Genomic DNA, 26,087 nt, shown 5'->3' with positions numbered 1-26,087 from the left:
ACCAATAATTTTGCAAACCTGGTGCTAAGGTTAATTAGTTCTAGCTGCTGACAAATTCAAGTTAACATGCAAATGTAACAGATTTAAAATCCTACAATCTTGGGAAGATTCTGCCTTCTCTACCTTCCCCAGCCCTGGGCAAGCCTGGTTGCTCTCTAGTTAATGCTCTGGTTCCAGGGGCTGCAGGCTTCCTTCCTTCCCCCCGTCCATCCCCCCAGCAGCTTCCGGTGCTCCACTCTTTAGAACAGGATTTCACAACCTCATACTATTTTGACATCTTGGGTCAAAAAATTCTCAGTTGTGAGGGTGTGTCCTGTGTATTTGAGGATGTTGAGCAGCACCCCTGGTCTCAACACTCTAGATACTATTTGCATTCCTCTCAAGGTTGTGACAACCAAAAAATATTTCCAGACATTGCCAAATGTCCCCTGGGGGAGTGAAATCAACCCTGGTTGCAAACCACTGCTTTAGAAGGAGCTAGTCCTCAAACAGATATAACCGTGATACACGTGTCTCATTCCTTAGTTTGGATTCTTGCTACTTAAGTCTAATGCTAATAAATTGTTTGCCCTGAACAATTTTATTTGAAACACATAAATTTAATAAGCCTTATTCACAGTCTTTCTTTTAAAAATTCTAATTTTATAGAAAATTGGAAACTATAGAGAAGTAGAAAGGAGGAAAAAATTAAAACCATAGTACCGTATTTTAAAGATCACTGTGGATGAATATTTTAAGACCTCCTTTCAGTTCTGCAAGATGAAAAAGTTCTAGAGATCTTTGCACAAGGACATCCATATAGTTAACACTACTGTACTATGTGGTTAAAAAATGGTTAAGATGGTAAATTTAATGTTATGTGTTTTTTATCACAATAAAAAAGACACCTCATTCCTCCCCTGCAAAAAAACCCTCTTAATTTTCACTTCTTTGATCTCATACTTTCATTTCTAAGAATTTGTCCAAAGGAAATCACTAAAGGTACATGAAAATATTATGCACAGTGGCATTTTATCAGACCACTGTTTATAATATAAAAAATTAGATACAAATAAAATGTCCAAAATAGGGCATTAATTAGGTAAGTTATAGAACATCTCTTTGATGAGATGCTACACAGCTACCAAAAATCATGTTTTCAAAGAATTTATTTAAGGATATGGAAAATGCTCACCATATGTTAAAATTTTAACATGAGTATATTATACACTGAAAACTACAAAACATTGCTGAAGAAAATAAGATATAAATAAATGGAAAAACATCTTGTGTTCATGGATTGGAAGATTTAATATTGTTCAGATATGAATACTTCCCAAAGTGGTCTACAGATATAATGCAATCCCTATAAAATTCTAATGATATTTTCTGTGGCAGTAGAAAAACCCATTCTAAAATTTATATAGAATCTCAAAGGATCCCAAATACCTCAAACAATTTTTTGTGTGTGTGTGTGAAGCCATTTTAAATTTTTATTTATTTATTTAATTTTGGCCTCACTGAGAGGTTGGCAGGATCTCATTTCCTGGATCAGGGATTGAACCCGGACCACCACAGTGAAAGTGCTGAATCCTAACCACTAGACCACCAGTGGACTCCCCCAAAACAATCTTGAAAAAGAAGAACAAAGCTGGAGAACTCACACTTTCTGATTTCAAAACTTACTACAAAATTTACAGTAATCAAAACAGTGTGGTACTGGCATAAAAATAAACATACAGACAAATGGAATGGAATAGAGAACACAGACACAAACCCTTACACATATGGTCAAATGATATTTGAGAAGGTTGTCAAGACCATTCAATGGAGAAAAGACAAGTCTTTTCAACAATGGTACTGGGAAAACTGGATATCCACATGCAAAAGAATGATGTTGGACCCTTACCTTACACCACGTACAAAAACTAACTCAAAATGGATTAAAAAGACCTAAATATAAGGACTAAATCTACAAAACTCTTAGAAGAAAACATAGAGGAAAATCTTCATGGGATTAGAATTGGCAATGATTCCTTGGATATAACACCAAAGCATAGGCAATAGATAAATTGGAGTTCATCAAAATAAAAACTTTTGTGCATCAAAGGAGACTATCAACAGAGTGAAGAGGACACCAATGGGATGGGAGAAAGTATTTGCAAATCATATGTGATAAAGGATTGATATTCAAAATATATAAAGAACTGCTGTAACTCAGCAACAACAATAACCCCCCCCCCCAAAAAAAAACCAATTGAAAAACAAGGCTTGAATAGACACTTTCCAAAGAAAATAATACAATGGCCAATAAGCACATGGAAAGATGCTCAACATCACGAATCATTAGGGATATACAATCAAAACTACAATGAGATACTACTCCACACCCATTTGGATGGCTAGTATAAAAAGCAAAATCAAAACAGAAAACAACAAGTTTTAGAGAGGATGTGGAGAAATTGGAAAGCTTGTGCATTGCTGGCGGGCATGTAAAATGGTACAGCCACTGTGGAAGACTGTATGGTAGTTCCTTAAAAATTAAACATCAAATTACTATATGATTTAGCAATTCCACTTCTAGGCATATACCCGAAAGAATTGGAAGCAGGGACTTGAACAGCTATTTGTACCCCAATGATCATAGCAGCATTCTTTATTATAGCCAAAAGGAAGAAACAATTCAAATGCCCATTTAGGAATGGATGGGTACACAAAATGTGGTATATGCATAGAATGGAATATTAATCAGCATTAAAAAGGAATGAAATTTTGATAAATGCCACAACGTGAACAAACCTTGAAAACACTATGCTAAGTGAAATGAGCCAGACACAGGACGAATATTATATGATTCAATGCATTTGAGATACCTGGAATAGTCAGATTTATAAAGAAAGAAAGTAGAAGGGTGGTTACCAGGGGTTGGGGGAAGGTGGGAATGGGGAGGTATTGTTTAATGAGTACAGAGTTTCAGTTCGGGATGATGAAAAATTTCTGAAGATGAATAGTGCTGGTGGTTGCACAATGATGTGAATGTGTTTTATGCTGCTGAATTGTACACTTAAAATGGTTATAATGGTAAATTTTATGTTATGTATATTTTATTACAATTTAAAGCATCTTCCATGAGCAACAAGAAAAAAGGGAATCAATATGAATTTTTTCAATATTAATTTCTTGATTTCAATAATGCTACTGTGGGTTAGGACTCCACGCTCTCACTGCCGAGAGCCCAGGTTCAATCCCTGGTTGGGGAACTAAGATCTCACAAGCCGCGCAGTGCAGCACACACACACACAAAATCTACTGTGGTTGTAAGAAAACATTAAAATGGGAAAACTCCTAGTGCTTGAAAGGGAATTAAAAAGCATTTAAAACAGAGTTTATTTTAACTTACTTATAGTCCTCTTACTTTATAAGAAGGGAATAATTAATATAATTAATGTCTTAAAAATTTTTTTTACATTTCCCTTCTTGGGCTTTCTTCCTCTTTCTCCCTTTATTCATTCCATTCTGACTATGTTACACCACCAAAGCTTACATCCAAAAATTGATAATATTTCAAGGTCCTCTTTAATCCTGGGAATTAGTGCTCTGGGCACAGTTGTGCTGTAGGCAAAGCTTGTTGCTTGATTTCCTTCACCCAACCTTCCTTGTGTATTGCCCTGCTTGCAGCTAGCAGCTACGGTTTCCAGGGACACCAGTTTCAGGTTGATGATATGGTGGGAGATGGACAAAACTTGGGGCCCTGACAATATTGTTGAGCTGCTGAACTAACCATTCCTAAATTCCGTGCTACCCTAGGACTTCCTATCATGTGAGCTAATAGATTTCCACATTGTTTATCCATTGCTATGGTGTTTTGGCTACTTTCAGTCTAATGTATGCTAACTGATTCAGATCCATTTTTGGCCAAAGGATTGGGGTGAATTCTGATCAAGCTTTGGAGGATGAGTAGCTCACTGGGTAGAAGGTGGGGAAGAGTAATCTGGGTGAGGAAAAGATGTGAGCAAACTCAGAGAGGTGTGAAAATGCTTAATGTGATTGGATGACTTGGATGAGATGGAGTAAAGGACAACTGGGGTCAGGTAATAAGAGAGGAAGTAGATAGGTTGGGGCCAGTTTCTTGAAAAAGGTAGAATTTTTCCTTGTGGGCAGTGGAGCAATATCAAAGGTTTTTTTTTTTTTTAAATATCAAAGGTTTTTAATCAGGGAAATGACTTGATCAGATCAGTCTTTGAGTACAAACGTAGTCGCCACTCCTCCTTTCTAAGATTCTAGCAATGAGAGTGCAAGTAAGAAAACAAGCAGTAGAAGAACTAAGTAAGTGAATATAGTGTTATACTTCCCTATAACCTTACACAGGCAATATACTAACACACACAGATATACACACATATGGAGAGTATATGTATACAGTTATATAAATATATATAACTGTGTGTGTATCATTTGTGCATTTATATAGACAGAGAATGCAGCTTTGGATTATCCTATATATTTAATTCAGTTCCTGGTTGGTTGGTTGCTTACCTCATGGTAAGAATCTGTAAGCTGATGCTGTCGTTATTTTGACAAGCATCTTCCTGATTCCACAATGGAAAATCACTGATTTTCTGAGCTGTGAGTTCTGAATTCTGATGCCACTTCTATTATTAACTGTTTGAAATTAGAATTGAACCTTAGTCTACCTTACATAAAATGAATGATCTAGGTTAGAGGATCTCCAGGTCTGAAATATGTTAAACACCATATTACTTCATTGTGCTATAGTGACTTGCTTTCCTCCCTCCCTCCCTTCTTCTTCTTCTTGGCGGGGGTGGGGGGGGGGATTTTCCATTACAAATTTCTTTGAGACTCTGAATAAAGTTCTAAACAGTCACCTCGGAAAAAGTCACATATACTCTGTGTCAGCTAGAAATGTGTATTGAACTACAAGTAAAAGAATACCCAATGGTGGTGCCATAATCAAATGTGGGTTTACTTTACTCCCATTACAAGAAGTCTCAAGGTAAAGGGTTGCTGGCATTGTGTGATGGTTAATTTTATGTCAACTTGACTGGGCTAAGGGACGCCCAGATAGCTGGTAAAACATTATTTCTAGGTGTGTCTGTGAGGGTATTTCCGGGAGAGATTAGGATTTGAATCAGTATACTGAGTAGAGAAGACCGTCCAATCTGTTGAGGGCCTGAATAGAACAAAAAGGAGAAGGAAGGATGAACTCCCTCTTCCTTCTGCCCTCAGACATCAGCACTCCTGGTTCTCAGGCCTCTGGACTCAGACTGAATTATTCCACCAGCTTTCCTGATTCTCTAGCTTGCAGATAATGGGACTTCTCAATTTCTATAATCACATGAGCCAATTCCTATAATAAATCTCCTCATCTATATCTATATAGATCCTGTGGGTTCTGTTTCTCTGGAGAGCCCTGACTAATAAACATTGGTTCAGGGGCTTGACCACATCAAGGCCAGCATTTCTGAAACTGTGACATTTCCCTTGTACTTGTCACCCCTTGAGTGTAAAATGTCTGAAATAAGAGGGAATTGTGGCACCAGGGCAGCTGCTCCCTTTCATTAGGAAGGCAAAAATTTTTCCAGAACCGTCTCCTCTCTCCCCATCAGCATTCCTCCACTTAATGTTTCAATGTCCAGAGAGTGTCATGAGACCAGTTCAGCATCAAAATCAAACATGAAAGAAAAAAAAAAAAAAGGCAAAATAATGAAAGGAGAAAAAAAAAAAAAAGAGAGAGTCTGCCTGCCAGAGATTTGTGAACTCAATTTTGCATACAATTTATGGAATTTAAAAATCTTCTGAAGCCCATTGTAGCCAGCTTCAGAATCCCTGATTTAAGAAGTGGGTCACACTATCTCTGAGCCCCAGCTTTCAGATCCTCACTCCTCAAAGAAAAACTGAAGAGATATCTCACTATCTGGTTTGAAGCAGCAATGTGTTTAAAGGCCAGAGAATCAAATAAGATAATGTATTATGAAGTGTTTTGTAAACTGTAAAGCTCTGCTTCATTTGAAGGCATAGTTCTATTGTGAGAATTTTCTTTGTTACCCGTAGATCATACACCTTGATTTCCACGTGCATCTTGTGTGTGTGTGTGTGTGTGTGAGTGAGTGTATAAATAAAATAATAAATGTAGGACAAAAAGGAAAAACACAAGCAAACCATTGCCAGGAAAACAGAAAATATTTTATTACTTTCCAGATTGAGAAATGATGCACTTATTTCAGTAGAAATCTATGACTCTCCTCAAGGAGCCCACTTTAGCATTCATGGCCCCCCAGTCATGGTAGCGCCTGTACTCCCCCGGCCTCAGCAGATACTGCCTTCCCCGGTAGTTGGGCAACTCATAGAGGACCCAGGAGCCCTCCAGCACATTGAGAGAGTAAATCTCATTGAAGTGGAAGCGGTCCTGAAGAGAGGAGCAGTCCTCAGTGATCTCTATCATCTGGCCTCTGTAATCTTCCCTCTCATAAAGTCTGATCCTGTGAGAGCCAGCCTGGCCCATCCGGAGGTGGAAAGAGGAGAAAAGCAAACCATGAAATGATTCCAACACATTCATGCCATTCAGTTTGGTGAGGACCAGCTCAAGCCATTTTCAAATATATGGTAAAAATGCATTATTTCTGAATCTTTGTATACTCTTCATTTTTAAAGGTGGAGATTCAGTACCTTTCCAAGATCATAAAGTATGACTAAAAATTAAGAAGGAAATCTCACTCTTTAATATATTCAGATATTTCCCAGGATGAACTGTTAACCACGCTCAGGACACTGTACCATAGAGAAACCCAAATCTTTAACAGCTTATTACTGTTTTTGCCATTTTGAAGAATTATTTTAAATTTTCAAGCATGTGTCTTTGAACAGTAAAGTCAGTTTATGAAATGAATTACTCTACATTGAGTTTAAAATAAATCTTGGAAAAATCACCAAGGGCTTAGATGCTTTTGTTTCTGTGGAAAGCAAAGTGAAACATCTGAAGTCTCTCAGTTACATACTTGATTTTCATTTAGTAATTTATGAATAGAATGAGGAAAAATGGGAAAGAAAAATGAGTAAGCCCAAGGACTAACTTTTAAAAAACCTTAGTGTTTTAAGACACGTATGAATTATATGTAGCCTGTGTGTAAAATCTCTGCATTGCTCTCTACTGAGAAAAAGTACTTTTATTTGTACAGGTGGGGAAAACCAAAACATGCAATTGGGAGGCAAAAAGGGGAGAAGAGTCTTACAAGAATTAACCCTTGTAAAATTTTCCTTTTCGACTCCTGTCTGCTCAGAAACTAACTAGCACTTAATTATTTTTCTGTTGGATATTAGTGGTTTTTCTACAACTCCATTGTAAATGATTCCAGGTCAGGACCTCTATTTTATACGTGCCCGGGGCAGCCGATACATTCTTACTCAATAAATATTTGTTGATTAACTGGTACCTGGGCAACACTTTACTTTTGTTCAAGGCAAATTATATTGAACTAATATACCATAGCTTACCTTTTCCCCAAACTCTCAATTATTCTAAACGATCACTACTGCAAATGTTTAACCTTTGCTTGAAACTATCCATTCTGGGTCCAAAGTGAACCAGAATGATATGGAACCGGACTCACGTGGGGGATGAGGCGGCAGGAGCGGACGGAGTCGTTGAGGCCCATCCAGTGCTGGTAGTCGGGGTAGTCGCCGCGCCGCAGGAAGTACTGGCTGCCCGAGTAGTTGGGCTGCTCGTAGAGCATCCAGCAGCCGCTGTCCACGCGCACTGAGTTGCAGCGGCCCAAGTAAGGCTGTAGGTTGGAGTGGTCGCTGCTGCACTCGTAGTGGCGGCCCTGGAAGCCCCGGTCCTCGTAGAAGGTGATCTGCAGGGAAGGGAAGGACAGGGCTCAGAGGCCTGGCCTCCAGGCCGGCTGCGGGCCCCTCCCGCCGGCGCGGGGCTCACCTTCCCCATGGCTGCTGGATGCGGCGATGCGAGTTCAGTGCGGAGGGGCGGGCGCGCGGGTCTATATAGCAGGAGGGCTGCTGCGTTGGCAGGAACGACACAAAAGGGGCCCGCGGGTGAGGAGGGGATTTTCGTGTTCTCTTTTTTCTCTTTGCTGTCAGAGTCCGTGGGGCTCATTGTGGGTTTTGGTCCCTTTCTCTCTGGAGTTTCTATCACTAGCTGATGCTATTGAGACAGTTTGGAAAAACAAAAAAAAGTAATTTGGGACATTGTCTATTTAATAATAGAAGTAGAGCTTCAGCCATTTCATATATATAGTCCACTCTTTTATTTGTACGGGTTGGGGAAAAACAAAAAAATATAAGCGGTGGAGCAAAAAAGTCAGAGTCTTAATATAGCAAATATAAATTAATCTGTAAGAAGTATACACCATAATATTGAATACTAATGGTTAATAAGGAAATGACCTGTACTGAATACTGAAAATTTCAAATTAGTCTTTTAAGAGAGCTTCCTCATTAAAGGGTGTAAGAAATTGGAATGTTTTACCAAGAAGGTTCACAAAATTTCAAACTTTCAGTGTGGTAAAAAAACAAAAACAGCAAACGCAGATCTTTAGTATTTGGTCTGATTTTGTTGCAGTCATACTTGGAAGTAGACTGAAGATTGGATGTTTTATCTTGGCTACTCGTAATTCAAAAGGGAGAATAGTTTTAAGATGATTCATCTCAGAAAGAAGAACTAAAAGGGAAATTTCTAAAAGCTTAAGGAAATAAGAAAAAGTAATACTTTAAAATTCAAAACCAGATTACCTCTTAGGTTATTATAAAAGAAAACCAAATTCCTAAGAAACCCATTTCTGGTAGGATCTAGATATACCTTTGTTCTACGGGGAACAAGAGTACACAGAGCTTTTGACTTAGAGGAAATTAATTGCACGAACACAAAGAGGAGCTATAGCTGGAATGGTGTAGGGAGAGGGAGGAATAAATGTCTAGAAGCTTGGACTCTAGGAAGGCTTTAGACAGTATTTATCAGCCTGGAAGAGGATAGTCTGTAGGACTGAAAGAGCACTGGAGGGGAAGATGACCTACACCTTTAGCCTCTTTGATGTTCAAAGAATTAGTCCTAGTCCTATGTTGACTCATTGAAATACTTTGTCTTTACTTTGGGTCATAAATCTTTGTAAGTTGATATTTATCAATTAGACACCAACTCTGTATAATATGATGTTTCAGTTCTTGTTATCCAGTATGTAAAGGCATGTATTTGCAGAGTGACTTATGTTAGCCTAGTGGAATATATGCAGCCAGAATCTAAAGAATAAAAATCATTTTAATTAAAAATGAAAAAAATAAGAATGAAAAATAATAATAAATTTAAAAAAACCATCAGTTTGCTCAGAGCTGTTTCTGTGGGGAGAGTGTTGATAGGTGAAAACAGTAAAACATGAGAACCCTAATGCAGAGTCCCAGAGAGCGTCTAGAGGAGCAGCATGGGGATGTCAGTGTCGACCACCACTTCAGCTGACATGCAGCTACAGCTGAAATTTAGGATCCAACTGGAGGACCAAAACAAGGGCACTTTGGGCTTGGCTTTTTCATTAAATGGGAAGAGGGAAGGCTTTATTTCTGCCTGGGGGAAGAAATAGGGAAAACCCCTTACACTTCTCATAGAATTGAAGTGTGAATGCTGTGGGCCAAAAGGTGGCTTAATTTCAATGCTCTACAGAAAATTCTGGGAGTGACAAATGCGTATAAAACCTAAGTCCCAAATTGTACTTAGTGTGCTAAGTGAGCATAGTTTAAGACCTGAGACTCCTTGCACCTGTGGCATAGAAGCAGAGCTCTACACCAGTTGCCTGGAATGAATGATGGCAATTGTCTTTGGAGGGAGAACAAGAGAGAAGAAACACCCTGTTGTCCCGAGCTCTGGTCCAGGAAGTAACCCTTTGTCAATCTATAAATATTCACATGGTTTCAAACAAAAGTGAAGAAAAAAGAGACTAGTTCAGGTTCAGATTTTGCTGCATGCAGGGTTAATGATTTGTGTAGCTAGTGTAAATAGTCTACAAAATGAAGTATATAAGAAATACCACTTTGTTTATTTTCTGTAACTCAGAATATTTTATGAATCTAAGTCTCATTCCACTGGGATGGAGAGAAAATTTAACTTTAGTCATTGTTGGGATTTCCTCTCCTCACTTACCCAGGCTCTATGGTTGGGTTTTGAGGGCTTACATGGTACCAAGGCGTTTCATGGTGGGGGAGGATTCACTGGAAACTACTGTGATGTCCATTGTTGGTGGCTCTCCCCAGCTTTCACACCAATGTGGAAATAAGAACAGCCTTGAGGGCTGTGGACTTGGAGATGTATTTCGCTTGGCTGACACAGTGTTTAGATGTTTTTGGTGATGCTTTAGGTTGGTTCATTCTTTCCACAGTTCACCATACTACCCATTACTCCTTGTCATCTTAAAGAAGGTTGTTTCACTTACAGGTATACCTCATTTTACTGTGCTTTGCTTTATTGAGTTTTGCAGATACTGTGTTTTTTACAAATTGAACACTTGTGGCAGCCCTGCATCGAGCAAGTCTAGCAGGGTCATTTTTCCAACAGCATTTGCTCATTTAGAGTCTCTGTATCACATTTTGGTAATTCTCACAATATTTCAAACTTTTTCATCATAATTATATTTGTTATGGTGATCTGTGATCAGTGATCTTTGATGTTATTATTGTAATTGCTTTGGGGCACCGTGAACTGCACCTATATAAGACAGCGAACTTAATCCACAAATGTTGTGTGTCCTGACTGCTCCAGCGACAGACTATTCCCCATCTCTCTTCCCCGCCTTGGGCCTCCTTATTCCCTGAGACACAGCAATATTGAAATTAGGTCAGTTAATAACCCTACAATAGTCTCTAAGTGTTCAAGTGAAAGGAAGAGTCACGTGTATCTCACTTTTAGTCAAAAGCTAGAAATGATTATGCTTAGTGAGGAAGGCATATGCTTGTTGAAATTCAAGATAGGCTGAAAGCTAGGCCTCTTGCTCCAAACAGTTAGCCAAGTTGTGAATGTAGCGGGAAAATTACTGAAGGCAATTAAAAGTGCTACTCCAGTGAACACACTAATGAAGAAACTGAAACAGCCTTATTGCCTATATGGATAAAGTTTGAGTGGTCTGGATAGAAGATCAAACCAACCACTACATTCCCTTAAGCCAAAGCCTAAACCAGAGCAAGGAGAACCTAACTCTCTTCAATGTTATGAAGATTGAGAGAGGCGAGGAAACTGAAGAAGAAAAGTTTGAAGTTAGCAGAGGTTGTTCATGAGGCTTAAGGAAAGAAGCTGTCTCCATAACATAAAAGTACAAGGTGAAGCAGCAAGTGCTGATGTAAAAATTGCAGCAAGTTATCCAGAAGATCTAGCTCATATAATTAATGAAGGTGGCTACACTAACCAACAGATTTTCAGTGTAGATGAAACAGCCTTATGTCGGAAGAAGATGCCATCTAGCACTTTTATAGCTAGAGAAGAGAAGTCAACGTCTGGCTTCAAAGCTTCAAAGGACAGGATGATTTTCTTTTGGGAGCTAATGCAGCTAGTGACTTTAAGTTGAAGCCAGTTCTCATTTACCGTTTTGAAAATCCTAGTCTTTTAGAATTATGCTAAATCTACTCTGCCTGTGCTCTATAAATGGAACAACAAAGCCTGGATGACAGAACATCTTTTTACAACATGGTTTACTGAATACTTTAAGCTCACAGTTGAGACCTACTACTCCATGAAAAGATTCTTTTCAAAATATTACTGTCAATAACAATGTACCTGGTCACCCTGGAGCTCTGATAGAGATGTACAATGAAATTAATGTTATTCTCATGCCTGCTCATACAACATCCATTCTGCAGCCCATGGATCAAGGAGTAATTTCGACTTTAAGTCATATTATTTAGGAAATATATTTCATAAGGCTATAGCTACCATAAATAGTGATTCCACTGATGGATCTGGGCAAAATCAATTAAAAATCTTCTGGAAAGAATTTGCCATTCTAGATGCCATGAAGAGCATTCATGATCCGTGGGAAAAAATCAAAATATCAACAATAACAGGAGTTTGGAAGAAGTTGATTCCAACCCTCCTGGATGACCTTGAGGGATTCAAGACTTCAGTGGAGGAAGTAACTGCAGATATGGTGGAAATAGCAAAAGAACTAGAATTAGAAGTGGAGCCTGAGGATGGGACTGAATTGCTGCAATCTCATGATAAAACTTAAATGGATGAGGAGTTGTTTCTTATGGATGAGCAAAGAAAGTGATTTCTTGAGATGGAATCTATTCCTGGTGAAAAGGCTGTGAAGATTGTTGAAATGACAACAAAGGATTTAGAATATTACATGAACTTGATAACATGAGCTTGATAAAGCAGTGGTAGGGGTTGAGAGGATTGACTCCAATTTTGAAAGAAGTTCTACTGTGGGTAAAATGCTATCAAAGAGCATTGCATGCTACAGAGAAATTGTTTGTGAAAGGAGGAGCCATCAATCGATGTGACAAACTTCATTGTTGTCTTATTTTAAGAAACTGCCACAGCCAGCCCAGCCTTCAGCAACTACCACCCTGATCAGTCAGCAGCCATCAGCACGAGGCAAGACCCTCCACCAGCAAAAAGATTATGGCTTGCTAAAGGCTCAGATGATGGTTAGCCTCTTTTAGCAATAAAGTATTTTTAATTAAGATACGTACATTGGTTTTTTTTAGACACAATGCTATTGTACTCTTAATGGATTATAGTATAGTGTAAACATAACTTTTATATGCACTGGGAAACCAAAAATTCATGTGACCCATTTTATTGTGATATTTGCTTTATTGTCATGGTCTGGAACTGAACCCACAGTGTCTGTGAGGTATGCCTGTATTTACATCATCTCCCTGACCCTTGAAGGTATTGAGTTGCAACCTCAGACAAGAGTCTTCAAACTCTGCTCGGTTTCTACTAGTTTTTGCCAAATAAAAAAGCCTATGAATCAAAGCAATATTCTCAAGCATTCTTTCTTGGTCTGAACCACACTTTATTAGAAACTTGTGTATTTGAGGGGATTGAAATATTCTTTTTTAAATGTATTTTTTAAAAATATAAAATGATGTAATAATAGATAGTGCTTACTTTTGAATTTTTGTTTTGTTTTTAATTTCAAATGTCCTTGCTTGGCAAAATAAAAATAGGCAGTCCTATGTTGGTTCCTATTCAAGGAAAATTGGTCTGGGAAATCTAAAATATTAAGAACCCCTTGATTTTAAAAATGTGAAAATATGATGAGCAATTGTTGGGGGGGTCTTGTTTTTTTATAATATTGATACTTCAAAATCTTATCCTAGAGTTATTCCAGAAATTATCCCTCCAAGGGAGGAGGGACAAATTAGGGGTATGGGATTAAGAGATACAAACTACTATGTATAAAATAGATAAGAAACAAGGATATATTGTAGGACACAGGGAATTATAGCCATTATCTTGTAATAAGTTTTCAAGGACTATAATCTGTAAAAATACTGAATCACTATGTTGTACACCTAAAACTAATATTGTAAATCAACTATTCTTCAGTAAAATAGATCTAACAGAAAAAGAAAGAAAGAAAGAAAGGAAGAAAAATAGAAAGATAGAAAGAAAGTTATCCCTCCATAGAACTCCCCACATTAGGATAAGCATAGCAGTAAAGGACATGCTACAGTCCCATCCTTGCTTCTTACTGTGGGACACTGGATGTGGTTTTTTTTAAATAAATTTTTATTGGAGTATAGTTGCTTTACAATGTTGTGTTAGTTTCTACCATACAGCAAAGTGAATCAGCTATATGTACACATATGTGCCTCTTTTTTTGGAATTCCTTCCCATTTAGGTCACCACAGAGCATTGAGTAGAGTTCCCTGAGCTATACAGTAGGTTCTCATTGGTTATCTATTTTATACATAGTATCAATTGTGTATATATGTCAATCCCAATCTCCCAATTCATCCCACCTCCCTGGACGTGTTACTAAGTTTAATTTAGCCCCAGTTTTTTTCATAAGTGTTGTAAATAAAAGGCTTAATTTGTCCAATATATAAGCTTTTTATGTGATTGAGCTAATTTTTTTCACCTTCAAGATAATGTTTGTCAAATGGGGCTTATACTAGAAAACTATCATACTCTTCTTGTGTCACATGACATTTTCATTTTAAATAAAGTAGAATTACTCAAGCATTTTCATCCCTGCCTACTACCACTCTCATTAACTATAATGAATCTTTATTCTTCTCAGAATCCTTTACTAAAGATGTATGATTCACCAGTAAAGGCACAAAACCGACTGTAAAAGTGATTGGAACCTGGTTCCTCAACATTTCTCTTTTGGAATTCTAAAGAAGAAAAAGTCCACTTCTTGTTGGATTGCAAGCTCCCTGTGATTTTGTGTGAGAGAAAAAAAGGGAGAGAAAATAAGACATTTATTAAATGTTTGGATTGTTATTAGAATTGCTATATGTACGTCTTAAGCATGTTTAGCATAAGAAAAAGACAGATTTTGTAGTTCTGGATTGTTAAAATTTCTCCTGACGGACAGGAGATACATTGGAGGATTCCAATGGAGGCTTGTACCTCAAGACCAGTGGGCTCGAGAAAGGAATAAAGGGGCAGAAATTTAGGGGATGGAGGTGGGGGTGAGGTGGGAGGAGGGGCGAGAAAAAAGGAGGTCAGCTGGAGGAGGTCATGATAGGGAAACAGTGACCTGTGCCTTCCTGGTCTCCTGTTCCCCAGCCAAAGGGCCAAAGGCTGGAACTGGCTACTCCTGAGATGCAACATTTTGTCTGCTGTGTCAAAAACAGTTTTTTTCCTATTCACAGGAAACTGTTTTCATTGGAGGTGTTATTCCAAAACAGGAAAAAAAAAAAGTGTCACAGAAAGGTATGTAATTAAGTTCTAAATGTGTATGTCATGCCAAGAAAACACTTTCCCTCCCCAAATGTTAAGGAATAAAAACACATCTCACGAGAAATACATAAATAAATATTGCTCCATTTTTCCCCCTAGAAATGCGTCATGGGATGCCTTAAAACTTCTTAGCAACAGCACTTGATAAACAAGTGATTACATATGTGTTGTTTAGTACTTGGGAAGTACTTGACCAAAAAAGTGTGATTATGTATTTATTGTTTGGTGTCAGTATTTAGTATTATTTCTGTGTAGAGTTCTGTGGCAGTAGGGACAATGCCTTCTGTTTGTTTGTTTTGTTTGTTTTTCCATCCCCAGTGCTGTACACGGCAAGCCTATGGTAGGTGCTCAGCAAATGGTGATGTCCCTAACTCAAAGAAGGTAGGCTCCTTGGTGGCTAATAATTGCGCAGTCCATTAAAAGAAAAAATAACTTGCACTATGAGTGGGCAGTCTCACTTCTAGGTCTCTATCCTCCAGAAACTGTGGCGTGTGTCGATAAAGGTATATGTATGACGATATTCGTTGCAGCCTTGTTTGGAAAAGCAAAATTGGAAAAGCCCAATCACTAGTGAATAAATGGTTAAATAATCTAGGGAACCTCCAACAATGGAACACAATGCAGCCATTAACAGAATAAGGTACTGACCTAGATAGATGTCCATACCACGTTACATTTTATTGATAAAAGCAAGTTGCAGACTAATATGTACAGCATGATTTCATTTTTGTAAAGAAATAAAAATATGTGTTTCATGAGATAGCTATATAAATGAGGGAAAATTCAAGAAGGGTACCCACCAAATGTACAGAAGGGCTAGCAATGAAGTGTGGGATCAGAGGGACCCCTCCACTTCTTTCTTTATAGGATGTGTAAAGTAGTAAGATTATGGGAGACTTTCACTTTGGAGGGAAAACTTCAAGTTAAAAATAAATTAATTTTCTACTGATGAAAGAATTTTCATTTTTTTTTTTTTAATATGTAGGGCTTCCCTTGTGAGCAAGCAGATTTTACTTCAATCAGAGGGCTCTAGAAATTATGGCTTTCTTCAATGTGCTTTTAAATTTGAGCCTGCTTTTTTGTAGTAAAGAACTTTTTATTGTTTGTGGTACACTATATCAGGCAAATCTATTTAAAATATTAATGTGTATCTTATTAATTTATTTGCATTAGCTGGGCACTGTGAACAGCTGTGCAGTTTCTAAAATTCACTCAGTGTTTGGTCCAGCAGCTGTACTGGCCAAGAGGTGCACCCTGGTCAGGAGCTGTTTTAGAATAAGAAGGAGTGTCTTCAGCTGAGTCCAAAAGTATGGCAACGGCTGATGGCAGCCCTGGCATTAGTTATATATTACTGTGCTTGAAAGGAAACAAAAGTATAATTCCTTATATAGTCTAATCAGGCTTTTTCCAAATGGGCTGCCCTCACCACTCACCTGTGACTCTGTGGCTTACAGCTACTTCTTGGATCAGATGGAAACTCCTGGAATGCTGTTCCTTAGGCCCTCAACTGAATGCCTCCCTTCTCACCAGTCACCCTCTCCCATCTCTCTCCTTTGATCTGCCTTTATTTCTCAGACAGGCTCTCTCCTTTCTCCACCCCCACTTCTGAGCCTTGTTCAAAACTCTTCCTACCTTGATGCTCTTCTAGAACAGACCCCGCCACCTCTTATCCACTCCTCAGTCTTTAAGAGGGAGTATTTACAGGTGAATTAATGGGCACACAATGAAAGAAAGACAGAAGCCAGCGATTGCCAACAATACAGACTAAATACTTTATTAGGTTCCAAAGTGAGAAAACGGTAGTGGGAAACTATTTCAGTATAAATCCACCACCCTCCGCACAGAGCCGGCCTTAGCATCCATGGCCCCCCAGTCTTGGTAGCGCCTGTACTCTTGGGGTCGCAGCAGGTACTGCCGGCCGCAGTAGCTGGGCATCTCATAGAGGACCCAGCAGCCCTCCAGCACGTGGAGGGAGCGGACCTCATTCAGGTGGAAGCGGTCCTGGATGCAGGAGCAGTCCTCGCTCAGCTCCACCATGAGGCCTTTGTGATCCTCTCTCTCATACAACCGCAGCCTGTGGGAGCTTGTCTGCTCGGTCCACAAAGAGAAAGAGCAGAAAAAGCAACCAAACAAGAGATGAACTTGGCAGGTTGGGGCATGAGATTGTCAGTGTCAAAACTGAGACTCTGAACTTGCTGTGAATGCTTCATATGGATCTGTGTTCCACTAGCATTTAACAAATGCTCATTTTCTATTTCTTATGTGAGACATGGAATTTTTAAGAAGTTCAAGGTCTGGGTTAGAATCCATCATGAACTCAAATATCTTGATTCCTAATTCTTAATTCCATAATTTCTTGATTCCTAGGTGATAAACCTACATTTTGGGGGAAAACGATAAGTATTTTGCCTATATTTTAATAAGAGTATTATCTCCCAAAGTTATATACATATACACATACATTTACCACTAAAACAGGATTTTAAAAAATCACATCCTTTGGTGGAAAATTTGTTTAAATAGTCTGAAACCAGAATTCAACTGATTTTCCAAATTAAGAAAAATTACCTTTTCCAAAATTGGAAGATAGCTTTGAATAGCCTATATTAACAACAGAGTTTTCCATTTTTACTAGTCTGCAGTGGACACTATCTAATTTGTTCATTATCAATTCCTTTACTATAGGTAAAAATTAATTTGTTAGAAATACTGCCTTCTTATGCCTAAACAGTTTCCCACTTGCAAGTTTGTTTTATATCCCATTGTGATACTACATTTGTTACAGACAAGCTTTGACTGACCTAATGGCAGCAAAGAATAAAAACAAAACTGACTCTTTCCCTAAGTGAAGTCTTCCTTATATTCTCTGCTGTTTTTCTGCAGGGATCTACCTGGGCTTTGGCAGCTACCCAAAGCCCACTTAACCCTTAGGTGTATTTAAAGGAAAACCTCCCTCGCCCTAACACCCATCAATAACAGAGTGAGGACACTCAGGTGGCATGATTGGAATCAAGCTGAACTCACTTGGGGGATGAGACAGCAGGAGCGGACAGAGTCGTTGAGGCCCATCCACTGCTGGTAGTCGGGGTAGTCGCCGCGCCGCAGGAAGTACTGGTGGCCCTGGTAGTTGGGGCGCTCGTAGAGCATCCAGCAGCCGCTGTCCACCCGGATGGAGTTGCAGCGGCTGAAGTAGGGCTGCAGGTTGGGGCAGTCGCTGCTGCACTCGTAGCAGCGGCCCTGGAAGCCCCGGTCCTCGTAGAAGGTGATCTACAAAGGGAGTATAATTCAAAATTAAATCATTTGCTCCCCATAATAGATCTTGTAGCGAGGCATTTTTCCCCCCTCCATTTTATTTCACTTGTGTTCCGTTTACCTTCCCCATGGCTGGTTGACACGGATGATGCAAGTTCAGTGTGATGGGGCCCCGGCAGCGCAGCGGGTCTATATAGCAGGACGGCTGCTGTGTTGGCAAGAACAACACAAAAGGGGCCCCGGGGGTGAGTAAGGGGATTTTATGGATCGCTTTTACATGCTGCATTCAGTGGAAATGCCTGTCTAGTCTGCCCTCATTCTCTGGTATATTCTAACGCTGTCCTGTTCGGGTTCTGGATGAGTCCCTAGAGTTGCTTTTATTTGGATTCTTAGTGTTTTATAAATTTATCAGCACATCAGTCTGAACTTTTGACCTGAAACTCATGTCTCTATACATATGATTCATTTATGCCCTGTGTATATTGGGAGAAAAATCCATGTCTTTATGTAAGTGCCCCAGAATTCCAGAGAGGCTGTGGGTGAAGCAGAATGCCACAAGCACTAGTTTTTCTGGACCACAGAGACCACTGTATCTTAAAACTGCTTTCTTCACAGGACTTGCCAATCCAGTACAGGACACAAATCTGGATTCTGATTTTTGCTAGTTTTGACAATGCTTTAAGGCATAGCTTTTAACTTCCTCATTGGTGAGTACGCTTCATATAACTGGAAACCAGCCCCTCGTAGCCGACTTGTGATAAGAACCAAAAGAAAGGTTTTTATGACCATTGGGTTTAAGACTGAGAAGTATATTGCTTTATAGATTGTTTTCCCTTTACCAGGGGAAGGCAGTAAAGCTTCGTGGACTCAAAATGTCCACTTAGTAACCACATGAACTTGGCAAGCCACACAACCTCTCAGAGCAGGAGTTATTTCATAATACTTATCTCATGGGATATAGTATGTTGAATGAGAGAGAAAAAAAGAAAGAAAGGAAGAAAGAAAGAGAGAAAGGAAAGAAAGAAAGAAAGAGCCGGCAGCCTCTAATATTTGGAAGCTGGCTTGGCCCTCAGAGCTAGGCCATATTTCCCTATTAGACATAAACAATCTCACAAAATACCAACTGAGGCAAGGTTACCCTGAGACCATGATGAAATGAGACAAAATAAGGCCACTTCATAATTTTGTCTAAGCATAGGCAAAAACAAAGCGAATGTGCCACCCACAAAATACCAGACACAGGCCCTCTCTCAGCCAAAATGATTAACTGCTACTTCTTTATCAATTGCAGCTTTATCCTTGTTCTTTGCTCCCTTCCCCATGAGTAGATCTATTAAGATATCCAATCATAAAATTACCCTTGCTGTCTGACAACATCCAATTTAGTGAACTCCTGCTTTTTACTTTATTTTAAAAATTTATTTATTTATTTATTTATTTTTGGCTGTGTTGGGTCTTCGTTTCTGCGTGAGGGCTTTCTCTAGTTGCGGCAAGCGGGGGCCACTCTTCATCGCGGTGCGCGGGCCTCTCACTGTCGCGGCCTCTCTTGTTGCGGAGCACAGGCTCCAGACGCGCAGGCTCAGTAGCTGTGGCTCACGGGCCTAGTTGCTCCGCGGCATGTGGGATCTTCCCAGACCACGTCTCGAACCCGTGTCCCCTGCATTGGCAGGCAGACTCTCAACCACTGCGCCACCAGGGAAGCCCGCTTTTTATTTTATTGTTTATTTTATGGTTTTTTGGCCGTACCGAGCAGCATGTGGGATCTTAGTTCCCCGACCAGGGATTGAACCCGTGCCGCCTGCAGTGAAAGTGCGAAGTCCTAACCACTGGACCACCAGGGAAGTCCAACTTCTGCCTTTTTAGGCACTTCCCCAAGTCACCCAACCAATGTAGAAATCCTATCATAGTTCTTTCTAACCCTCTTACGGAGACAGTCCATGCTTCCCTATGGTGTATGTTCTCTCCGTCACTGTAACCAGTAACAAACCCCTTTGTTTCACAACAGGTGTGTCTGGTGGCTTTTGGCTAAAGGACATGGACCTGAATAAATGGGATTATGTGTTTAATGTGTTTGGCACATACTTGGCACAAATGAGCACTGAATAAACGTTTGATATTAGTAATAGTGAGACATTATTAAGGATGACTTCAGCCCATTTGTCTCTCTCAAAGATGCCTGAAAAATGTCTCCACCACAAAGCCATTTTGTGGTAAAAATGTAGATATGGAAGGAACTTTAGAAATCATCTAGTGTTTTTCAAATTCCAGGATGCATTAAGAATCACCTGTGCTTATTAAAAATGCTAATTGCCAGGCTCTACCCTCTTCTGAGACTTTGCATCATTAGATCTGGAAAAGACTCCAGGAATCTGCATTTTTAACTGGCAGCAGCAGGTTGTTCTTGGACCAAACTTTGAAAAACACTACTCTGATTTATTCCTTCTTCTTTTCTTTTCTTTTCCTTACTTTTCCTTGTGTTTGTGTGTGTGTGTGTGTGTGTGTGACTGATTTACAGTGTTTTGTTAGTTTCAGGTGTAGCGATTCAGTTATACATATATTTATATCTATTCTTTTTCAGATGATTTTCCCTTATGGGTTATTGAGTATAGTCCCCTGTGCTATATATGAGGTCCTTGTTGTTTACTATTTTATGTATAGTAATGTGTATATGTTAATCCCCGCCCCACCGCCCTGCCACCCATCTTTACTTTTGTATTCTCACTAACTGGAAAAATGAACTGGCCCATAAAGTTTACTCAATAAATGTCTGGGGGATATGAGCGTTATTCCCTCGTCTGAAATTCATCGTTGTAATAGTCCACGGGACCTCTTTCAAATGCTCAGCGCAACGGGCCTACACACTCACATCAAAGTTCAGCATTTGCAACTTTCAATGTGTAGGATGACACAAGCACCCTGCACTTGATCTATTTAATGGGCATTTATAATAGGCGAGATGAGTAAGCAAAAGAGAGGAAACAGAACTGTGCTGTCCCCTAAGCCCTCTGCTCCTTCGTGATTCTAATTTTATGTCTCCTGAGACGCCAAATTACTGTTACAACAGCAGTGTCCAATTCCAGAGTTTTGCTAGTGTCTGAGGTCCAGTCAACTGTTGACCTTACTACCCACATGCTTGCTTCCTAGTATTGATAATTAACGTAGCATTTGTATCATATACATGCTTGGTTAAATGAGAAGAGGTCATTTGGTTGGCGGCCATGTAGACCAAACTCTCCCAAACAAGGAGACTGGGTAAGGACCCAGAGATCACCATCATAACACCAGCCTCTGGTTCTCTTTCTCAGCTTGTCTTTGATGGCCATTCAGTAACTGACATGAAGACAGGAAGCAATCATTGACCCACCTCTGCTTAACTCCTATGGCATTCCTCTTGGAACAAATGAATTTTCATGTTAAAAATGTGAAATAAAATTCATATTTTATGGCAAGGCAAGAAAAATTTCAACATAAAAATTCTTTTCTGCCCTTTGGCCTCTCCTCTCGCCCCAGCATTGTTTATCTGCATTATACATCAACCAAACCTCCTCCATCATCAAGAATACCTGCTCAACCATAAACAGCAACATTCTCCTAGCACCAACAAGGCAACTCCTTAAAAGATAACATTCCTTCTTTTTGTTTTTTTAAATTAAATATTTATTTATTTTTGGCTGCATTGGGTCTTCCTTGCTGCACCCAGCCTCTCTAGTTGCGGCGAGCAGGGGCTACTCTTTGTATGGTACGTGGGCTTGTCATCGCGGTGGCCTCTCTTGTTGCGGAGCACAGGCTCTAGGCACATGGGCTTCAGTACTTGTGGCGTGCAGACTCTAGAGCTCAGGCTCAGTAGTTGTGGTGCATGGGCTTAGTTGCTCCGCAGCACGTGTGATCTTCACAGCCCAGGGATCGAACCCATATCCACTGCATTGGCAGGAGTATTCTTAACCACTGTGCCACCACCAAAGTCCCTTATTTTTCATATATGGTCATAGTACTTTACTCCCATTAAAATGATGGGAGGCAGGGACTACTCTGGCCGTCCAGTGGTTAAGACTCCGTGCTTCCACTGCAGGGGGTGTGGGTTCGATCCCTGGAAGGTGAACTAAGACCCACATGCAGCGTGGCCAGAAAAAAAAAATGATAGGGGGCAGAATTTTCCTATGTGCATGTGGTTTTTGGTAAAAATCCTGAAAATTTTGTACAAAGCACATATAGCAAAGAGACAGTGAATTCTATTGGGAAATCTCATGGAGGTATGAGGTATTGGAAATGGGAGAAAAGGGATGGAGGCTGTTAGAAGGATAAGGAGTGAAGTAGGTAAGAGGACCAGTTCATTTATTTGTTTGCTTATGGGGCTAAAGTAAGAGTCTAGATGAGAATGGCTTTCCTTATCAATTAAGACTTGGACTCTATAGGGAAGATGGTGGGGATAACCTGGAGGGATAACTTGAGGTGTTTCAATAAGTACTTGTTTATTTTTGTAACTGTAAATATATCTTTGTAAGATTAACCACAAATGGGTTGAGCCCAGTTGAACTGAACTTTGAGCCAACATGGCCTAGCCTTTAAAAGAATGCTGGCAATAATATCCTCTACTTAATTCCCCTTATAAGAGGTTGTTCCCCATCTTGAAAACATATGTTATCATGTCTGGCCAAGTGCCATTATTGCTTTTGAAGTCCTAATAGATTAAAAGAAAGGCAGGACTCTATTAGTGCCAGAAACACAAGCTAAATCTTTTATTAGATTCTAAAGGAGAAAAGTGGAGAATGAAAATACTTCAGTAAAAATCTGTCACCCGTCTTAGAGAACCAGCTTTGGCATTCATCGCCCCCCAGTCAAGATATCTTCTGTACTCCCCCGGCCTCAGGAGGTACTGCCTTCCCCTGTAGTTGGGCAGCTCGTAAAGGACCCAGGAGCCCTCCAGCACGTTGAGGGAGTGGATCTCAGTGAGGTGGAAGCGGTCCTGAAGAGAGAGACAATCGTCTGTGATCTCTGACATTTGTCCTCTGAAGTCATCTCTCTCATAGATTCTCATTCTGTAAGTGCCGGTGTGCTAGGGTGGCAGACAGAAAAGAAAAAGTAAGTGAACACAAATAGAGAGAAATTAAAGATCCCTTAGTCCAAGTCTGCTTTCACCACAACCATGTTGCGGAGTTAAGGAGCCTTCCTGGTCCCCATCGCCCAGCCGTGAATCTCACGGTGGATGGGCTAAGCTAGGAACAGAACTTAGCAGCTCTTCAACTGCTATGCACCAGTCTCTGTCCTTGGGGATTTAGGTTTGTCTAAAATAAAACTGGTCATTTTAGTGCTTGTTATTAGAGAACGTCCCTCTCAAAGGAGAAAAGTGAGCGTCATTGGAAAGTGAAGCCTCATTTGATATATTACCCTTGTTATAAAGGAATCAACATTTAGCTATTTTCTGTAAGACTAATGTTTTGGTTTTCATGCATACTATGGATTATTAAGCTCTTGTAAAAAAATAAGATGACACATCTTCCCTACATCTCTTTTCATAACTTCATTTGCAGTTCAAATTTCCACCTATGTGACTCTTAAGCTTCCTTTCTGGCCTCCTACCCTCCACTTCCTCATTCCCTCAGCAGCAGGAATGGTCTTCTTGCAGCTCTGTTTGGATGACACCATATCTCATGCTCCCACACTTCTACACATTCTTCTAAGAACTCTGCCATCACTCTCTAGGAAAGACTGAATCTCAAAGTTTATTTTTGGATGTGGCCTTTCCTCTAATTTCTACCTCTAGGTGAGCTAATAGGTACTGCCTACAAAATCAGAATAGAAGCCAGGGGGCCTGTCTTCTCTAGGAGGATAATCAAATAGAAAAGTAAGCCAAAGCAAGCAAAAGTATTTTTATCAATTAAACAGAACCAGCTTGTGTTTATAAGTTGTGCTATATTGGATTTCTGAGTTGATATGGCTTGGAATGACCACTTTAAGAAATTATATCTTGAAAAAAAAAAGAAAAGAAATTATATCTTGGAGTGGGAGTAGTTTGGGGTTAGCAGAGGCAAACTATTATATATAGAATGGATAAACAGCAAGGTCCTACTGTATAGCCCAGAGAACCATATTCAGTATCTGGTGAAAAACCATAATGGAAAAGAATATTAAAAAAAGAATGTATGTATGTATAACTGAATCACTTTGCTGTACAGCAGACATTAACAGAACATTGTAAATCAACTATACTTCAATACAAAAAAAAGAAATTCTGTCTCGAACAGATGATAACTTCCGTCTCTTCTATGTTCTGCTTTTTGTTAATGAGTCTTTTCATTTTTGATTCCGTTTAAAACATGAAACACTGGGAATATGTGATTTTAAGAAAACCACCACAGAGTTCATGAAGAACGGCTTGCTATCTGGGACACCCTTCTAGAACTGACTGCATGCATTGGGGTCACTCCCCCTTTCTGCTCTCCAGGTGGAACGATTTGGTTGAAGGATAACAGTTTTTAATGGCTTTGATTTCCAAAGAGAGGAAGGCAAAGACAGAGCCACACTCACTGGGGGGATGAGGCGGCAGGAGCGGACGGAGTCGTTGAGGCCCATCCACTGCTGGTAGTCGGGGTAGTCGCCGCGCCGCAGGAAGTACTGGTGGCCCTGGTAGTTGGGGCGCTCGTAGAGCATCCAGCAGCCGCTGTCCACCCGGATGGAGTTGCAGCGGCTGAAGTAGGGCTGCAGGTTGGGGCAGTCGCTGCTGCACTCGTAGCAGCGGCCCTGGAAGCCCCGGTCCTCGTAGAAGGTGATCTACAAAGGGAGTATAATTCAAAATTAAATCATTTGCTCCCCATAATAGATCTTGTAGAGAGGCATTTTTCCCCCCTCCATTTTATTTCACTTGTGTTCCGTTTACCTTCCCCATGGCTGGTTGACACGGATGATGCAAGTTCAGTGTGATGGGGCCCCGGCAGCGCAGCGGGTCTATATAGCAGGACGGCTGCTGTGTTGGCAAGAACAACACAAAAGGGGCCCCGGGGGTGAGTAAGGGGATTTTATGGATCGCTTTTACATGCTGCATTCAGTGGAAATGCCTGTCTAGTCTGCCCTCATTCTCTGGTATATTCTAACGCTGTCCTGTTCGGGTTCTGGATGAGTCCCTAGAGTTGCTTTTATTTGGATTCTTAGTGTTTTATAAATTTATCAGCACATCAGTCTGAACTTTTGACCTGAAACTCATGTCTCTATACATATGATTCATTTATGCCCTGTGTATATTGGGAGAAAAATCCATGTCTTTATGTAAGTGCCCCAGAATTCCAGAGAGGCTGTGGGTGAAGCAGAATGCCACAAGCACTGGTTTTTCTGGACCACAGAGACCACTGTATCTTAAAACTGCTTTCTTCACAGGACTTGTCAATCCAGTACAGGACACAAATCTGGATTCTGATTTTTGCTAGTTTTGACAATGCTTTAAGGCATAGCTTTTAACTTCCTCTTTGGTGAGTACGCTTCATATAACTGGAAACCAGCCCCTCGTAGCCGACTTGTGATAAGAACCAGAAGAAAGGTTTTTATGACCATTGGGTTTAAGACTGGGAAGTATGTTGCTTTATAGACTGCTTTCCCTTTACCAGGGGAAGGCAGTAAAGCTTCATGGACTAAGAATGTCCACTTTGTAGCCACATGAACTTGGCAAGCCACACAACCTCTCAGAGCAGGAGTTATTTCATAATACTTATGTCGAATGAGAGAGAGAGAGAAAGAAAGAAAGAAAGAAAGAATGAAAGAAAGGAAAGAAAGAAAGAAAGAAAGGGCCGGCAGCCTCTAATATTTGGAAGCTGGCTTTGCCCTCAGAGCTAGGCCATATTTCCCTATTAGACATAAACAATCTCATGAAATACCAACTGAGGCAAGGTTACCCTGAGACCATGATGAAACGAGACAAAATAAGGGACTTCATAAT

At 40.0% G+C, this 26,087-nt stretch overlaps 3 protein-coding genes across 3 annotated transcripts; all 3 read right to left on the bottom strand.

Moving 5' to 3' along the window:
- Window positions 1-1,041: 1,041 nt before the first annotated feature.
- Window positions 1,042-8,107, bottom strand: LOC309630930 (gamma-crystallin D; the record flags this gene model as incomplete). Its single annotated transcript, XM_082396771.1, has 3 exons — window positions 1,042-6,493; window positions 7,608-7,850; window positions 7,931-8,107. 3 exons carry the CDS (start codon window positions 8,105-8,107, stop codon window positions 6,221-6,223), a joined length of 693 nt encoding a protein of 230 aa, XP_082252897.1. The 3' UTR covers window positions 1,042-6,220.
- Window positions 8,108-16,004: 7,897 nt separating this feature from the next.
- Window positions 16,005-18,449, bottom strand: LOC309630929 (gamma-crystallin C; the record flags this gene model as incomplete). The annotated part of the gene is made up of 3 exons (XM_082396770.1): window positions 16,005-17,002; window positions 17,936-18,178; window positions 18,285-18,449. 3 exons carry the CDS (start codon window positions 18,447-18,449, stop codon window positions 16,727-16,729), a joined length of 684 nt encoding a protein of 227 aa, XP_082252896.1. The 3' UTR covers window positions 16,005-16,726.
- Window positions 18,450-20,679: 2,230 nt separating this feature from the next.
- Window positions 20,680-24,970, bottom strand: LOC309630753 (gamma-crystallin B-like). Its single transcript, XM_082396412.1, has 2 exons — window positions 24,689-24,970; window positions 20,680-23,216 (listed from the first exon to the last, which is right to left on the bottom strand). Exons 1-2 carry the CDS (start codon window positions 24,809-24,811, stop codon window positions 22,941-22,943), a joined length of 399 nt encoding a protein of 132 aa, XP_082252538.1. The 5' UTR covers window positions 24,812-24,970; the 3' UTR covers window positions 20,680-22,940.
- Window positions 24,971-26,087: the final 1,117 nt, after the last annotated feature.

This window comes from Balaenoptera borealis, assembly GCF_965194805.1.
Source record: "Balaenoptera borealis genome assembly, chromosome: 6".
NCBI lineage: Eukaryota > Metazoa > Chordata > Mammalia > Artiodactyla > Balaenopteridae > Balaenoptera > Balaenoptera borealis.
This window is presented reverse-complemented; position numbering and strand designations above follow the sequence as displayed.

What these genes read in the sequence shown, in the direction of transcription:
- LOC309630753 (XM_082396412.1), bottom strand. Translation starts at nt 24,811, where the DNA reads ATGCTCTACGAGCGCCCCAACTACCAGGGCCACCAGTACTTCCTGCGG. An exon ending in CCTGCCGCCTCATCCCCCCA is followed by an intron (nt 23,217 to 24,688) that starts GTGAGTGTGGCT and finishes CTGCCACCCTAG; the next exon opens with CACACCGGCACTTACAGAAT.